The sequence below is a fragment of the Anabrus simplex genome, chromosome 6 (genome assembly GCF_040414725.1).
Source record: "Anabrus simplex isolate iqAnaSimp1 chromosome 6, ASM4041472v1, whole genome shotgun sequence".
In the NCBI taxonomy this organism is placed as follows: Eukaryota; Metazoa; Arthropoda; class Insecta; order Orthoptera; family Tettigoniidae; genus Anabrus; species Anabrus simplex.
Window position 1 is genome coordinate 256398178 of NC_090270.1, and position 19734 is coordinate 256417911.

General features: G+C 36.8%; 1 protein-coding gene across 1 annotated transcript in view; it reads left to right on the forward strand.

The window, feature by feature from the left end:
* The window catches only part of pcm (pacman), a 668873-nt gene that overhangs the window by 600672 nt on the left and 48467 nt on the right, over positions 1-19734 (forward strand). The window contains exons 31-32 of the mRNA XM_067150369.2: positions 12339-12528; positions 18030-18148. Coding sequence (XP_067006470.2) covers positions 12339-12528; positions 18030-18148 — 309 coding nt within the window. The remainder of the gene's footprint in view (positions 1-12338; positions 12529-18029; positions 18149-19734) is intronic.

The following is a 19734-nucleotide window of genomic DNA, read 5'->3' on the forward strand; positions in this document are numbered from 1 at the left end:
GGAGTAAGGTCTTTTTTGCTTCCGGTTGTATCTTCTTGCAGAGATTCAATGTATTTTTGTCAGCATTTCTTTTTCTCTTCCTGAACCACCTTGGAACACTCCTTCTTGTAGTGCCTGTATTCTGCTTTGCATTCTGTTGTTCTGTTTCTCAGCCATTTTTTCCAAGCTTGTTTCTTCCGTTTATATCTTTTAACCTGTCATTCCACCAGGGCATTTCTTGATCCTTCTTCCTTCCTGATACTCTTCCACAGGTCTTTTCTGCAGACTCCACCATGACTGTTTTAAAGTACGCCCATTCTTTGACCCTTCCGATATCTTTGTTGGGTATACTTGTTTTAATATGTGTCTGGAACTCTTCATTTTATTTCCACACCCTTAGCTTTCTCTGCCTAATCTCAGTCATCTTTTGTATCTTTCCCATCTTTAACTTGGCTGTCACAACTCTGTGATCTTCAAAAGATTCAGTTGGGAGGGCTGTTACATATACCAATATTTTCCTGTTACCTTTCTTGAACAAAATGTAATCTATCAGAGTTTTGATTTTGTTATCCCAACTACAGTATATCTTGTTACCTTCTGACTGTTTTTTTTTTTTTTTAATATAACCATGTGTTACGAACGATCAGCTCATTTCTTCTACAAAGGTATACCAAAATATCTCCAGCCGTGTTTCTCTTCCCATATCCAAATGGTCCTATAATCTGTTCATCTCCTTTTCATTCCTGACCTACTTGGGCATTCATGTCTCGTATGATCACAACTTGTTTGTCCTGTACATGGCCATCCAGATAGATATTCAAGGTATTCTTCTAGATCCGTATCTCTATTTCCTGTTTGTGGAGCATACCCTTGAATTATATCTGTAACACCAGTTTCAAGTCTCAATATGACTTTAATCAACCTGTCATTTATGTTTTCCACCAATTCTAGGAATTCCTTTAGGTCTTTTCTAATTATGAGACCTACACCATTTTTGGCTTCTCTTACTCCACTGTAGTATAAGGTTTTAGTTTGCTCTCACCTTTTTCTTTCCATTTGGTCTCACTGATTCCCAGCAATGCTATATCTTTGTCAACCATCAAGTCTACAATTTCTTCCACTTTCCTGTTAATGTCACTACATTGACGGTCACTCCATTGATGATTGTAGTAGCTAAATTAAGACTTGGTAAAAAAAGACAAGAGAAATAAATATATAAATAAAGAGAAAGAAATATAAATGTAAATTAAAGGAAAAGGGACCACTAAGGATCCAAGAAAAACTTTAAAAGGATGCCTAAATGGGAGGTTGTCAGTGTTGAAGAGGAATGGGCCAAGTTCAAACAAGAACGGTGAAATGTGCAGAAGACACATGTGGTAGAGTATGAGGAGGAAAAAGAGGGAAAAGGAGACACCATGGTGGAATTACAAAGTAAGGGATGCAGTGAAAGAATAATGAAAAGCTTGGAGTAGCTTGATAGGAGGCAGAAATACGAATAGTAGTTAAAAGTATTATGAAACAAAGAAAGCATGTCAGAAGAGTGTACAGGAAGAGAAACAGAATTGCTGAGAAAACTTCACAGAAACCTTGCGAGAGGAGATTAAAGGAAGTAGGAAAGTGTTGTGTGGATTGGTTAAAAGCAAACGAAAATTTGTAAGGACAAATACAGGTCAAATTTTGACACAAAGAGAGGATATTCTCCAGTGATGGAAGGAGTATTTTACTAAATTAATATCAAATTCAAAGAACTGGAGGAAGAGGAGGAACATGAAGAAGCATCAGGTATGGATGAGGTGGCTGCAGAGATGATAAAGGCATCCGGAGCAGTAGGTTTACATTGGATATATAAATTATTTTGAGTGATATGGAAGAAGAAAGAAATATCAGGTGATTGGAGGAAGGGTCTGATAATCCCGGTTTTCAAGAGGGTGGTAAGAAAGAATGTAGCAACTATAAAGGAATCATCCTTATTTCACGTGTAGCAAAGATCTTTGAAGGATATTAGAGGGAAGATTGAGGATGAAAGTAGAAAAAAATGGAGGAATATGGAATGAAAATAAGTGTAGAGAAGAGTAAGACAGTAGTGATGACTGATGACGAGAGGTAATAGAGAAGGTAGAGGGAATATTGAAGTAAATGGAAGACAAGTAGAAATTGTGAAAAGCTTCGTTAGTGTGTTCCTGATTAACACGTTTTTCCGCTTAGCACGTTGCAAATTCGACGTCTCGATTCTCCGTGTATTAAATATATAAAAATACCTTGCTTATCGCGTCACGAATTTTTGCTATTGCCACTTAGTACGATCCCATTTTTCCTAGCCCTGAAAATTATATGTCATCCCTTGCAAAAGAAACGTGATTTACAACTCAGGTAAGAGGCGTCGCCACAGTGGGTGATTACTGAAAAAGTTAGTGTATTTGTGCTTGTATTTCGCATTCCATTCAAAAGTGTTCAGTGGTACAGTGAAGTTTTGTCATGTGATATGGTAACCTATATCTGGATTAGGAATATAATCGTGTGAAATTGACTAGTGTGATGCATATTTGTCTTGTGATAGCCTAGTTATGTATACGGAAAAAGTCATAAAATTCCTTACTAATGAAGACAAAATTAAAATCTTTCAGGAAGTGGACTGGCATCCACAGCGCAGAGGTGCGAATGTTGAACTCACACCTTAGAGTTTCGACTCCATCATTCGACTTGGTCGAAATGTTTCAAAATGGCGGTCAAAGTCATTCCTCATGATTCCTCCCAATTCCTCCCGGTCGCATATCATTGAGTGTAACCTCCATTTCATTGTCTAAGTGTGACCAGAAAATAATGTTTAATAACCCACTGCTCCGAAATAAAAGCCTTCTACTAACATTTCTTTTAGAAAGAGATTGATCTGCAATAATACTTGGATATTTTTATTGACCCCCATTCATATGTTTTCATATTTGTTGTTTGGTGTTTTTCACACCTTTCATTGCACGTGTTATTTCATAAGCCCCAGCAGGAAAGGTTTTCATATTTGTTCTCTCATGATTTTCACACCTTTTAATACTTTCCTCTCATCTTTGATATAGTTTTCACTGGACCCGCGGAAAAAATCGTATCTAGTGTTTCCATATCCCTATTGGATAGTTTTTATTTGTATATTCAGTAGTACATTTTCTCGTTTAACACGTTCATTTTTGTTGTCCCCTGCAGAAACGTCTTAACGAGGTTTTACTGTAATTGGAAAGAGAATCCAACAAGCCAGTGGATTTTACCAATGTGAGAGGGATAAAATTTGTACTCATTGTATTACACAACACTGTTGGTTATGCAGCGGGCACATATGCAATAGCAAAACATGATGAAAGCAGAATCCAAGCAGCTAAGATGAAATTTCTTAGAGGAATAAGTGGGAAGACACAATTGGATAAAATGAGAAACATGGAAATCAGAGAGAGAATTGGATTCCCTAAACTGCAAGACACCGGGCGAGTTGGCCGTGCGCGTAGAGGCGTGCGGCTGTGAGCTTGCATCCGGGAGATAGTAGGTTCGAATCCCACTATCGGCAGCCCTGAAAATGGTTTTCCGTGGTTTCCCATTTTCACACCAGGCAAATGCTGGGGCTGTACCTTAATTAAGGCCACGGCCGCTTCCTTCCAACTCCTAGGCCTTTCCTATCCCATCGTCGCCATAAGACCTATCTGTGTCGGTGCGACGTAAAGCCCCTAGCAAAAAAAACTGCAAGACAAGTTAGTGACCAGTAATCTGAAATGGCATGGACACATTATGAGAATGAAAGAGGATAGTGTTCCAGAGCAAGTATTAATGGAGAAAATAATTAGAAAAAGAGAACGGGGAAGGCCCAGAAAGAGGTGAATGGATATGGTGAAGGAGGGTATAGAGAAGAGAGGAGTAAAAGTGGAAGAAGTATTGGAGGTAGAAAGGAAGGGAGTGGTGGAGAGACAGAAAACTGTGAAGGTCCTTGATTCACAACCCGACCCAGATGACTGGAAACAGGAAATGAAGAAGAAGAAGAAAGGCTGTAAAGGAGAGGGCATACAAGTCTCTGAAGACCACAGAATATGCTTCCAGAGCATGGGACATTTACCAGTTTTATTAGATTCAAGAACTGGAAAAATCCAAAGAAAAGCAGCTGGATTTGTTCTGGGTGATTTCTGGCAAAAGAGTAGTGTTATGAAAATGTTGCAAAGTTTGGGCTGGGAAGACTTGGGAGAAAGGAGACGAGCCACAGCCATCTTGATATATAGATACCTGCTACCAATAGTTTTGATGTCGTGTACATAGTGCGTGGTTTCTGCCGTTGCGCATAATTCCTGTATTACTGATACAATACATTTTTATCATAATGTGACAAAGGAAATGCAATAGTAGGACTATAAACACATAACATCAAAGAAACACTATCAAAAGAAATTGTATACGAATACACAAATATATGCACCCAAGACAGTTTCAAACATATTGTAAAATGTTTGACTGAAGGCTACTGACGTGAATTGTACGATGATGGTCACTAGGCGAATTGCTTTCTCTCAAAGTAATGTCATTGTTTTATGCTTGTTTGAGCACATGATGTTAATTATTTATGAATAACCGTTAAAAAAAAAATCCCAAAATATGACAGATCTTGGGCACAACATTCATTAACTCTACAGCACACACCCACACTTGTCACAGATTCAACAAGTTTCATTTTGAAAACATTAAAAGAAACATCCTTATGATTTCCACTGTTTAAAAATATATCTTTAAATCAGGTCTTAGTTAACGTGTAGCTCTCCAACACAATTTAAATAATAGTATGATGGTCACTAGGCGTTCCATATTGCAAAGAGGAGTCTACACTACATTAACATAATAATAATAATAAACTTCAGAGTACATTAGCCAATTCATAATAGTTCAGTGGGTTCACCTAACCATTCACAAAACCTAGCAATAAGAAATTTAATAACTTAGAAATTAAACCACACCTTTCTTTACACTCTTTCGATATTGTCAATATGTTTTCTAGCATTAATACCAAAAAATTATATCCCATTATTGAAAGAAACTTAAACACATAGAGCCACCTAAGTAAACTTGAGATTCTTGATTTTATGGCTGTCATAAAATTAGTAGTCAATAACAATTTTCTTCACATTCAGTAGTGTAAATATATCAAAAAGATAGCTTGGCAATGGAATCACCAGCATCAGGGATCTTAGCAGAGATATACTTAGATTTTTTGAAGCACACTATAATCTATCACGACAATTTTAAGAATATACTATTTTGGGCAAGACACGTAGATGATACCTTCTTAATTCTAGATGGTAGAATTGTTAGTGTGTCCTCCATACTGCATAATCTCAACAAGATTGACCCCCATATTAAATTCACCCTTGAAACTGAATCCAACAGATCAATCAACTTTCTAGATATAGCAATAAGCAGACTGCCTTATTCATTATCTTATATTATTTACAAGAAACCCACCCAAGCAGCTACTATCATAAGACAAGATTCTTCACACCCACAAACACATAAGTGTGCCTCTTGCAACAGTATGGTTGACTGCACTTTCAAAATACTGTTGTCCAAAGGTAACTTAAACAAGGAAAATATCATTCGCTCCATCGCTAAATTAAATGGTTACAGCAGATTTTTTATTGAACGAATAATCAATAAATTTAAACACCGACCAAATACAACTCTATTAAATGACAGTCCTAAACCAGCAGCTTACTTCACCTTTACCTTCAGTAAAGACATCTACAGCATTGCAAATCTCTTCAAAATAATAATAATAATAATAATAATAATAATAATAATAATAATAATAATAATAATAATTCCATTTCCTTTCGAACTAAAAATAGAAACATGGAAGTGGTACATAACTCCAATTCATTAAACTGAACTAACATCTTTTCAAGGTCAGGCGTATACTGGTTTAAATGCAATAACTGCAATTCTTCTTACAGGACAAACCGGATGCAGCTTCAAAATTAGATACTCAGAACACGTTAACACGATAAAATACAATAGGTTTTCGGCAGTAGGGCAACATATGCAGGATTTAAAACATAATTATTTCTAACTAATTTTCCTAATTTTCCTTTTTTCTATAGACTTCATATATCCGCATCGAACTGAGGAACTTAGGTCCTACAATATATCTTGTGTTAATCCTCATACACAGCAATTATTCACTGTCGTAAAGCTATCATTGCCAAATGAAATATATTCACACAAATCCTTCTTTTTAAAATCATATATCACATTAGCAAACATTAATATGCTAGGCCTAACCTTTATTAACCATAATTAGCATTAGAATCTAAAATTGTGCCAATATATATTGTGCTTTCATCCTTGGTAAATTATACACTAACCTCAATAGTTATTCAGTAGTGCCATTTACTGAACTGGATCGTGACATCAGTCTTAACTTTATTTGGGAAGGAGAAACTCTAAACGTGTTGATCATTCCAACTACAAATCCTTATATCAACATCTATTAACAAATATGGAAGATATCAGCTGACTACTGTTCATTACTACGAGTTTTTATTTAATATGGGACTCCGCTGTGAGCATACTCGTATATTCCCCCTCTGGACACAAACCTTGCCATACAATGATTACTCAACTACGATCCTATTTTCATGTGCCATTTAATTTTGCAATACCTTCTTCTTTCTTCGTAATTCCTGATGCATATACGTTCGTATCTCTACATTTTCATAAATACTCGATTCGAATCTTCTCACCTCATATCTTCTTAAAAACCTCTCATTCAATACAGTATTAACCTTCCCTCGACGATATTGCTTCTGCATTTGTGAATAATTCACATAGGATCTACTTCTTCTTTGCATTACATAGCCGTAGTCATGTCTGTCAATATACATGCCTCCTAAAAACAATCTGCATCTCACACAGGATGTATCCTTCCCAATACTTGCTGAATTACTACAGAATCACCCATCCGTATGACTTGGGATCTTACATTTATACACAATGCACACTCTTATGGCATTAACACAACTGTGGCTGAGGTTAGAGTTTACTTGAAACGAATGTCACTTCCTACCAATATACATATGGATTAGCACAAATATCATTTGTCAGTTTACATGACATAAATTAGTTTCTGTAGGTCATGTTTGGCACCTGAATTAATTTTGAATGGCAGTTGAAATATAATGAATACTATCTACCAAATAATACAAAAAAAATTGAAACCAAGAAACTTATCTTGCATCTGTCACCCTTCTGAGTTGATTTCTTCTTCTCAGCTGCTACATGCGATCCTTGTGGCCGGTCAGTGGTCCTCTGCACATCATCTCTGGTCACAATGAATGGTCATCTTGCGCCTCATTATGTAATTCTGAGCAGTCCACTCCCATGTTTAGGAAGACTCCATGGTGTCAAACTTGTTCATGAAAACATACAAGAACATTCGGATGACAGAATACATAATTATACTGTTCATATAGCCACTTATTATTATTATTACTTCTCGTGTTACTTGTGACGTGAACATATATATAAATATATGGATATAACTTCTGCTTATTAATTATAATAGGAAAAAATGTTAGTGTAAATTGTATAATATGGTATTATAGGAAAATTTTCTTCTCTTGTTAATTTAATATTTAGTGCTTGACAATAATGTATTTTAGTGTACCATTTGCCACCGAGGTAGACACCTCATTTGCAAATAAAGATGATTTGATTTGATTTGATTTGATTTGATGTGATTTAATTTAATTTAATTTAATTTCTCTCGGCTAATAATGAATCTTAAGTAATTAATTCTGCTCTTTCTTTTCTTGTAGTGGCTTGCCTAGAGGTACAATTAGCCCTATCGTTGCTTCCCAATGTAATGGTCCAGATTTCTCTTTCTATTATCATTTCCTTTTTGAAATTATGGATTTTCTTGCCATATTTCTCTCTGCACAAATACTGCTTGGCATAAAATTCATCTCTAATCTTCCTTTTAACCATTTTTCTTGATGTACAGCGACGATTTGGTATGATATTATCTTCTTCAGTTTTTTGCTATCCTTTTGTTCTCAGTAAAGAATGATTCAGAATTCAGTTATTTTAAAAAACAATCCAGCTTCCGTTCCGAGGTTCTTATACACGACCCTCGTGATTCCATGTCTTCTATTATGCAGTCCATCTGAATCTCGGTGACACTTTGAGCTCATTTATTCTGCTTGAAGTTGACGTCGGCCATTTTGTCTGTCCCGATTTTCTTTATATTTCCACATAAACTACAGCATCATGGTACACATTCATCAGCTTTTTTCTGAAAATTCTCTGTTTTTGTGTGATCATCCAAATTGTTTAAATTTCTTGAATGCTTAATGAAACAAAATGTTGTTCATGTCTTTGCTTGAGATTTTCTGCAAATGATTCTAATATTTGAACAACTTCAATAACTGATACAGATTCCTGCTCTATCTTTAGAATGGATATTGGGAATGTAAGAGAAAAGGATTGAAGAAAATGAAGGTAGTCTTTGACAATATTCTCAATTGACAGGAAAAAGGATTGTAGAGGTTCAAATAGTGACAGAACTCTTTCCATGGTAAGGAAAATGCTTAACCTCCTTATCTTTGAGAGTGCAGTAGATCTTGATAAGAAACACTAACAGAATCACAGAACTCTTTAAGGGTATTTATCCTGTGTAGATAGAAAAATGATTGAACAACTTCATTACAGATATCTCTAAATCAATATTCAAAATATCAGGGTATCCCACACCTAATTGATTGTCACCACATTCAAAATCATTCTTCAAGTGACTGAATACGTTATTTCCTTCTCTTTTTCTTAGCCCACCAAAGTTAGTATTACTGTTGTAGCCCCCGAATACAACTACCTTTCTGAAATATCAAATGTGTTTACAGTCTTCAACAAGTAATTGGAAATAGTAACAGAAGTTTAATTTTCTAGTTCATCAAATCCAATAACCTTAGTCTGTGTATCTACATTCTAATCAAAATACTGAAAAACCACTGGAAACCTTTTATGATACCTTTTGTTGCTAGCATCTCTGCTTATGCTTAGAAAACCCACATGTTTTATATTATTCTGGAAATCGTTCAAATTTTGGGAATCAAGAACATTATTTACAATTTCTTCAGTTTTTGTTTTTGCACTCGAAAATTTACATGCAATATTTGAGTCTTTGAATACCTTGGTATACATCTTAGAGCTACAAGTGGCTAAATTGTATGACATATGGTGCTTAATGGAGTAATATGCAAAAGCACCTTTAGCTGCTGTGACATTTTTGGCTTCGTTGGTTTATTCAATGAAGTATCCCTGAAGTACTGGTGTTCTTGAAACAGTAGACAGAGTTTTCTTATGCTTCCCTGTTAATGAATGCGTGGAGACACGTTGATGTATGTACTGAAAATACAACTTCAATTGTTAAGAAATGCAATTGTACTTCTTTTGCATTCAAGTCACTTTTAATAATCAACTGCCGAAATAATTTTGGTAAAGAATCATGGCCTGCTACTGTCTAGGCTGAGTAAAGATTTAACATAACCTAATCTAATCCGGCACTTGTAATCTTTAGGTGGTACGGGTAACCTTAGCAGCATTATGTAATTGTTATTGATGTTATATATTATATAATAACATACACGCAAAAATGCAAGTGCCTCTAATCCTTTATAAATTAATGTAATCAGTATCCAGTATTCTGGAGATAGTTGGTTCGAACCCCACTATCGGTAGCCCTGAAGATGGTTTTCCGTGGTTTCCCATTTTCACACCAGGCAACTGCTGGGGCTGTACCTTAATTAAGGCCACGGATGCTTCCTTCCCACTCCTAGCCTTTTCTTGTCCCACCATCGCAATAAGACCTATCTGTGTCGGTGCGATGTAAAGCAACTTGCAAAAAAAAAAATTAATGTAATCTGATGTAAGCTAACCTAATTTAATCTTTTAACTTAACCTGAAAGACCATGATTCAAAGTTAAACCATAAAATCTAACAACAATAAAAGTAGGCCACAAAAATTAGGCCAAATTGAGAATACTGTTCAGATTAACGACAGTGAATGTTATTCGTCGCAACTAACTTCACGTCCTCGTAAATTTAAACACATCTTATAAGTGTCTAATCTAACCTATTCTATTACCACAGAATATTTTTTTTTAGTTCCTTGCAGAAATCACAGTAAGCTTCATGTTCATTTTTTCCACGCTTAACTGATGGAAAATCTTTTGCCCATGTTTTGTTGAATTTTGAAAGTCTCTTTTTTGACATAATACAACTTGTCCAAAAGGTGAATAATACCTTTAAAACTATTTCTGTGAGTGGTATATTACAGAAACATGCAAATAAACTAAAATAGGCTAATGTTGAAGACAGATAATATGGCGAAACTACGTCGAGCACCGTGTTACATGTCTGCTTAGCAATAGTAATCAAAGTGGAAAGACGCTGCTCCCGGGCAGAGGTAGATGGCGTTAGCGTTAGGTAAAGCCTGCTACTATGACAGTGTTCGGTAATGACGTTAGACTCTGCTTCAGGATGGCCAACCAGAAAACTCCATTTCCTTTCAAAAGCATTTGAGCAAATTTTAAATAATTCGCTCTGATTTTTAAAATTCAGGACATTTAGCAATTTTTAAAAATTCAGTCAGGGTGTTGGGACACACTTTCAAATTCAGGACAGTCCCGCTTTATCAGGACGTATGGCAACCCTACCCTCATGTCAGTGCAACCCTGGCATAATGTTGCATCATTTAGCAGGTTTGGCTCCTTATGCCAAAAGGATTACCAGTTTTTCTAATCAAGTGAAAGTGACTATGTTTTCATATAAGAGGAAATACAGAATTGTTAAACTGCATTGCAAAATACTGTAATAATGTTTTTATGCAATGTATGTATTTTACAAGCGCAGTACACAGGATGAAATTGCTTTCAGTATTTGTCATTTCTGGTTTATAGCTTGACTTCTATTAGAGCTATACTGTAATAGATTTAGCTAGTAGTGTACTGTTTTGTATATGGATCCTATTCTGCTAAATGCTATTTTAAATGATCATTCTAAAATACAATACTGTAATTGAATCCTTTGTTTGCGTTAGATGTAGGATTTTAAATTTTTCTTCTATTACAGAATCTGTTTGGATTATCCAAAATTTTGGATTTGCAGGGTTCATATTTTCTGTGTCCTTCTGTCTTATTAATTGCTGTTGTTCTTGTTATTGGGTGGATTCTTATTCTTCTTCTTCTTCTTCTTCTTCTTCTCCTCCTTCTTCTTACAAAAATGTGTCAGAGAGTTGTGCTATTGGTGGGTTCTGAAACTGCTGATCAAGGAACATAAAATGAAGAGATGTGCCAATGCTTTGACATTTTTGATGCAGTACCCTGAGGAAAGTGATGCATTAGTGGACCACATTGCCATGGGGGGGATGAGACATGGGTGTCTCACATGACCACTGAATCTAAACAGCAATCAGTAGAGTAGTGGAATGGTGACACACATTATCTCAGATAAAAGTGAAATTCAAGCAGTCTTTTTCAACTCACGAAATTATGACAACCATGTTTTGGGACAGACGTGGTGTTCTGCTAGTTGACTTCATGCCGTGAGGGACAAGAGTCAGTGCAACTGCTTATTGTGATACCTTAACGAAACTTCGCCATGCTATCCAGAATAAATGTTGTGGGCTCCTGTGTGCCAGAGTGATGTTGCTTCGTGATAATTCAACATATCACTCTGCAGCTCAAGTGCATGCTCACATTGAATTGTTTGGCTGGCAGCAATTCTTTTACCCCCTCCCTTCTATAGCCCTGACCTTACTTCTAGTGACTACCATCTCTTCCTCTGTCTGAAAAGGTTTCTCTCCGGCAAGCACTTTTACACCAGTAAGGAAGTAAAAACAACAGTTCAGACATGGCTGTCATTGCAGGCAGCAGACTTCTATGTTAATGGTTTACAAAAACTTCTGAGTTATGACAAATGTTTGAATGATAATGGAGACTGTGAAAAGTAGCTGAATTTGAGTAGAATTGGATGGAACATAAATTATCCAAAAGTGTTCAGAACATTTGTTTTTAATTTAATGCAAACCCTCTCTTAAAAAAATACTCTTTGTGTGTACTTGTGTTTGCACTTGTCTGTTTTTTTCTGTTACCTCATTTGCTCACCCTGACTTCTTGCATTTATCCTTTCCAAATACTCCCATCATCCTTATTCCTGTTTTTATATAAAATAGAAATTATAACTTCCAACATCATTCAAGCTGTATTGTGATGTTAATGCAAATTCTACATTCCAAGCAGAATTCAATATGTACAGCATTCAAGTGATTTATAAATATGGTTCATGTACAGGCTGCAGAAAATGTAGCCAAGCTCGCTCTAGCCCAGCTTGGTGTTCCAGTCCATTCTCCAACACCTAGGAGTAGTAATGAGGGAATGAAGCCAATAACCAACAGTCTCCCTACTCCACCACAGCAGTGGTACCAACGGAACTGGTCAAACCGTAATCAGCCTCATCAGCAGTTCCGCCAGCCTCAGCAAAGTAAGTATGATTTCTTTTTTCTATGAGACTGACTTGTAAGAGATATGGGCTTAGCCTGCAAGTTTGGTTTGGGTGAAACAACAGTGAGTCACATGAAGAAGCAAAAGGAAACCCTCATCAAATGTTCTGCTAATTGTGATCATTCATCATCCCAGAAATCAATGAGAACATCGGACTATGCAAATCTAGACGAAGCCATGATACGGTGGTTTAACCCTTAGCACTCACGCGGCGGGCCATGCCTGACAACAAGAATTTCCTACATAGGTCCTATGTCGGGCACTGACCGATATAACTCCTTTATCTTCTGTACAAAAGCAAAAACAGTCAAGTGAAACACAGACAGTACAGAAGGGAACTGATAAAGCAGGTGGTTGGAGATGTACGGAACAAGGACTCACGCAAGGGCGGTCGGCCATCCACTTCTGGTCAAAAAGAACGTCTAAATGGTCGTCCCCACTTAATTTATTCTCATCCACAGAGGAGAACTAAAGACTGTGCAGTTTGCAGTGACCGAAAGTGAAGGGGGGACGACGTGAGACTGTGTTTTTCTGCACTTCTTGTACAAAAAAGCCTGGGTTACATCCTGGAGAGTGCTTTGAGAACTTCCGCACAATGCACAATTTCAGATAAAAAGTGACTGTCTGAGATAATTTCAGGCTTAAAAATTCTAAAAGTTGCTCCTGAATATTATATTATATTTCTTTTGTGTTTGCTTTATTTGATTTTTATATATATGCTGTCCATATATTTGTTCTGTCTTTTAATCCCCTGCAAGCAGTTTGTTAAATGGAGCTGGAGAGGCAGGAGTGTTCAGAAAAAATGAGGGCTAAGGGTTAATCAGAAGGTATTCCTGTCTCCGGCCCAGTGTGTGCTGAGCAAGCAAAACATTTTCACGATGCTCTTGGCTTAGAAGGCGATTTTAAAGCATCTTCTGGCTGGCTTACGCGGTTTAAGAAACGCTACAGAGTCCGAGGAATTGCTATTCGTGGAGAGCGTCTCAGCGCAGACACGGGTACAGCTGAAAAGTTCGCACAGGTATTTCAATCATTCATTGAAAAAAACAGCTTGACCTTATACAACTTTACAATGCAGACGAAACAGGATTGTATTGGAAATGTTTACCGTCCCGAACATTAGTGATGCAACAAGAACAGCAAGCCCCAGGCCGCAAAACATCCAAGGAAAGAATAACTATTATGGCGTGTGGTAACGCAAGTGGTGATCATAAATTAAAATTATTAGCGATAGGGAAATCCTGAAAACCCCATTGTTTAAAACGAGAGAATTTACCTTTGCAGTACTACTGTCACATACAGTAAGAGACAAGACGCAACACTTCCAGATTTAGCTTTGTTAAAATGGGAGATTCAATTTGCAAGTGGCGCTCCTAGTGGCGTGACCTGGAAATTCACTCTAAATTCAAATATCAATGGAAATGTATATACGGAAATGGATAAATAAATTACGTCTAGAAAGAACGTGTTACTAAAATATTGACTTCAAAGTTGCTAAACCGATTCTGGATAAATGAATGAAAAATTATTTAACAGATTATTATTTAAAGACAAATTAGACATGTAATCAAGATGTGAAATGGACTGCTGTGAAAGGGCTTGATCTTTTATTTATGCATTACTTTTTTTTAGCTTTAGCATTCCTGCCTGAACTTTCACAGCTAGATTTGTCTTTTTTCTCATTTAAAAGCATTGTATCATCACATTAGGACACTTGTCAATAAAAATATCGGCACATTCCTTACACACATGATTCAATGAATTTACATTTAAGAGCTGGACAATTTTAACTTTAAGCATACTAACAGACAGAACTATAAATTTAGCCGCGAAAACATTCAGAATTTTCCTATAATCAATACTTGCCATTACATTAGGGTAAAGCAAATTTACATCATCATATTGATTCAACAGTTAGAGTTGCGCAGCTGTGAGCTAGCATTTGAGAGGTAGTAGGTTCAAATCCCACTCTCTGCAGCCCTGAAGATGGTTTTCCATGGTTTCCCATTTTCACACTAGGCAAATGCTGGGGCTGCATTTTCTTCAGTGCTTGACAGCGCATTACGGCATTCCAAATGGGGTAACTTGAAACACAACCATCCACATACACTTGCATATGCATTTCCCTGAATTAAATCAAAACCCACAGATCACACCTACAACAACACATCGGTACTGAAGGTTAACTGCTGCACTAATACAATAAAATAAGCTTATTATATTTTAAGCCAGTTAAAATATGGGTCATGCAGGTCAGAAGTTTAGGAAGTACTATAAAAATATCTTTGTAACAGGAAGAATATATATCCAAACAGAGTATTTACTTGCATTTTCTTGTCACGAGGGAAATGGAAGAAAGACCACAAATCCTTCTACACTTCATAGTTATTGCAGCCAAGCGCAACACATATCTTTCCACTCATATTGACAGGAGATATAAAGGAATGACACACGCTACTATTTACTTATGTAAACTTAATACAAACGCATAAATAACGCCAAAAACTTTACAAACATATGCATGTGCTCTTATGACAGAATCGGTAACTCCAGGTCACTCCGCTAGATAGAGCTCGATATCTCACAGAGTATCGCGTATTGTCACTACTGTATTTGCTACCATCAAAAGGCAGCGTGGATGGACACACAGATATTTAAGGACTGGTTTCACAATCATTTTGTGAAACAAGTGACGACCTTTCCTAATTAAACAAAAGGTGAAATTTACGTGAAATACCTTACCCCTAATGTATCGTCTATTCTACAGCCTATGGACCAAGGTGTTATTGCTGCTTTAAAGAAGAGCTACAGGTCATCTCTGTTACAGCAATTGGTTGAGGAAGGCATCGATATTCCAACATTTTGGAAGGACTTCAGTTTGTTGGATACACTTCATGCAGTCAATAAGTCATGGGACAAAATTACCGCTGCTACGCTAGCACGATCACGGAAATTTGTTCTAGGTGAAGAGCAAGCCTTTGCTGGCTTCAGTGACGATGATATTTCGAATGGGCAACATATTCTTGCTACGATAATATCATTACTGAAAAACCTGGATATCTGCCAAGATGCAGAAGAAAGTGATATTATTGAGTGGTTAGACATCGATAAGGACGATTATGGTTTCAGACATGAAAGTGATGTGGACATTGTACGGAATTTGACGCTAGGTGAGGAAGACGGAGATTCAGATGATATCGAGTGTGGGAGCGATGCAACGAAACTCCATAAGTTTCCCGCAGCCAAGCTAGTGTGTCTATAGACACACTTATCTCTTACATAGAAAATAGAGATGAATTTTTATTTTCAGATATTGTTTTCTTGAGAAAGATACTTTCCAAAATTAGAAAAAATGAACAATTGTCTAAAAAATAAAAAGTGATGACATTTTTTTCATTAGATACGAATGTTGGCATAATCCACATGGTATTTTGTAATTTTTCTCTAGTGTTTCTTACAATACAATCTGAAGTGTTATCATTATTTTCTGCTTGTTCATAAAACACATTATTTTAACCTATGGTTTTGTTTTTACCAGGCTTAAAAATTACTGCGGATAATTCGCGGTTTTCGATAATTCGCGGAAGTACGTGCATTAATTACCGTGAATTATTTGGAGTGCACTGTATTGACAAAGTATCAATGCTTTGTCAATTATGAATTTTTCATCTAAACAGTGTTATGTGGCTGAAGATGTTAATAATATACGAAACATGTACCACTTTTAACCAATAAGTTGCCTTAAGCAACTAATGTATCGACAAGGTGGAAAATAAAAAAATACCTAGTTGTGAATCTGATGATCTCACCAAAATTGGCCAAACGTGTCATACTGTCTTAAATTATTCACTGCCATATATAGTGGTGGTTGTGATATCTGTCTGAACCTGTCATTTTCATCAGTTCTAGACTTATTGAATGAGTCAGACGTACAGTTAGATTTGCGCAGCTGTGAGCTTGCATTCGAGAGGTAGTGGGTTCAAATCCCATTTTCACACCAGGCAAATGCTGGGGCTGTATCTTAGGGCCACGGCCACTATCTTCCCAATCCTAGCCCTTTCTCATCCTTCTGTCGCCGAAAACATTCGATGTGTTAGTAGCAAGTAACAAAGAAAAGTTCCTCGCTGGGCGAGTTGGCTGTGCAGTTAGGGGTGCACGGCTGTAAGCTCGCATCCAAGAGATAGTGCATTCGAATCCAGCCCTGAAGATGGTTTTCCATGGTTTCTCATTTTTACACCCGGCAAAAACTGGGGCTGTACCTTAATTAAGGCCACGGCCCCTACTTTCCCACTCCTAGGCTTATCCCATCGTCGCCATAAGACCTATCTGTATCGGTGCAACATAAAGCAAATTGGAATAATAATAATAATAGAAATGTTTCATACTGTTTTACAAGGTTTTTTACAGAATCAAGTGAAATATTCATGAAATTTGGGATTTGGTTGAACTGTTTCTAAACACAGTTTCATTGAAGATTGGTTTACCAAAAATGTGGGAGGTAGACCTCTACTTTTCTGAAGTAGGCTTGTTTAAATACCCTAAAGCAACCATAGGCCTGAAAATGTCATCTCCTCCCCTGCCACAGCATCAATCAGTCATATTTCTGCCGTTTGCATTGTCATCTGCAACTATTCTGTCACCAGGCGAGTTGGCCATGTGGTTAGGAGCGCGCAGCTGTGAGCTTGCATCCGGGAGATAGTGGGTTCGAACCCCACTGTCATCAGCCCTGAAGATGTTTTTCCGTGGTTTCCCATTCTCACACCAGGTAAATGCTGGGGCTGTTCCTTAATTAAGGCCACGGCCGCTTCCATCCCACTCCTAGGCTCTTCCTATCTCATCGTCGCCATAAGACCTATGGTATCTGTGTTGGTGGGATGTTAAGGCGATTGAAAAAAAAAAGTATTCCGTCCAAAAGCATTCTCAATTTCCTGGAAAATTATTAAGGCTTTTATACTACCAATAATACGCAAAAATGTTCACAGCTTGAAAACAAAATCTGTAAGTTCATTCTTGTTCGATTTATATTGAAAACAATATCATTATTTCAAACATTCAAAACTAAACACAACAATTGATAAATCAAAACATCTTTGATTGATGTAGCAGTTTCCTTGAATTTAGATGCCATAAATCAGAAATGTAAGCAATTACTGTGTATGAACCAGTGTTCTAAAACATGTATAGATTTGCTTGGCTCTGGCAACAGTTAAAAATGTGAATGTCAATCAACATGTTTGGTAGTGAATGTATTAATAACCTTTTTGTTTCATCTTTTATGTCTAAACTTTTATCTTTTTATTTTATCATGTTTGATTGACAGAAAAGTAAATATTTATGTTCTTGGTGTTTTAAAGTCAATGCTGGGAAGCATGACTGTATGCAGTCAGGTGATTCTGAAGAGTTTACGTGAAATTAGTTATTTATGCAGATGAATTTCTGTTTTGTCATATTATGACTTGCAGCACGTCATCTTGTTGTATTCAGATCCAGAATTGTTGACCAGCTGGCGGCACAGCAGCGACAACTCAGGACGATCTTACAATCAGCACATTGGTGTTCGACCTCAACAGCAGCCGTATATTCCTCCATTTGGTGGTCAACATGTAAGTAATGTTCTATCTTGCACTTCTCTGATAATGTTAGTGATAAATTACCACCTTAAGGTGATCAATTGCAAACAAGACATACAAAACTGATTCTAGTGTGTGAAAAGTTAGATTTTTGTATACTGGTACCAACAAATTAACTTTTAGCAGGTTGCTATATGCAGGGTTATTCGGCTAAGGTGTCCACCTCAAATAACTCGTGAACCGTTGCAGATATCAACATTCTTTTGTCACTTTCAATAGTATTGCCAAGGGGCTCATTGAACTTGCAGTACTTTTTATGGGTGTCAGTATCTGCTGAGATAACCCTTTGATTGTTCTTTAATGGAATTGCACTGTTTTCTACACCTAGCCTGAAGCATACAGACATTTCAAATTCAGTACTGTAATTATTTTGAAAATCAAACAAGTACTTCTCAAGAAAATGGAATGTATTGAGATGTGTTTCATTTCTCAGCCATGGATTGCTCTGTTAGATTGAATCACAAACCAGGCAGCCAGAAATGTAGTACGTGTTAAACATACAAAATTACTTCACCGGCTTCTGACAGCTAGGTATTAAGCCTGCTGTATGGCTGAAATGGTTTGACCATATAAAACAAATGCAGGAGATGTGGATATCCAGGTGGTACTTGGAGAGGATGGGCCTGGATGGAAATAGACCAGTCAGAAGTAGTCCAGTCTTAGGAAGGGGTAGTTGGACTAAATTAAAGATGATTAACAAAAAAGGGGAGACACGTTAGAAGATATAATTAGAGAAGTGCTTCGTAAAGACAGAAACAGATTGAAGTATATTGTTCACACATGTCCTACCTAGTCTACTGGAAGTATCCTCAGATGATGATTGCAGTGTTAAACTATTATTATTATTATTATTATTATTATTATTATTATTATTATTATTATTATTATTATTATTATTATTACGGGGATACCCGTGGAGCAGAAAGAGGTTAAAGAAGGTGCCGGGGTGAATATGTCTATCTACAATACCAAAATTAATTTAAAACTTGAACTGAAGGTTATATTTCTTTTAGAACTTCAAACTTAACATTTTTTCATAACAATGAAACATCAGATACAGTGACAATTTCATAATTTGGAAAATTCAATATTCAGACCTTGACAATTCTGGGCTACAAGCCCCTAGTTTACAAATTTACAATTGGAAGTGGTATTATTTAGTTAAGGGCAGAAATCCCTTAATTCAAGAGCACTTGCTCCCTAAATCACAATATCTAGCCTCCCAAAGGCACACTTTACTGTTACAAAACTTTGAAAAAGAGCTGACAGGCTCTCAGTTTTCCCAGCCTACTCAAGGCAACATTACATGAGAATCTGACAATCTCTGGCCTCTCAAGGCACTATTTACAAATTGAAATATAATTACACAGGTATCTCGTACCCAACCTACAGGGCGTTTGCGAAAAAAGAACAGGATAAATAAATGGCCCAAACACAAACTGAATGGAGGCGAACACTGCGCTCCAGATAATGAAATATCAAAACCTACAGGGCTCTCGGCCGATGAAACAGGGGCTATTCCCAAACTACTGAGGTGGCTCGCATGGAAATTCCTTTAA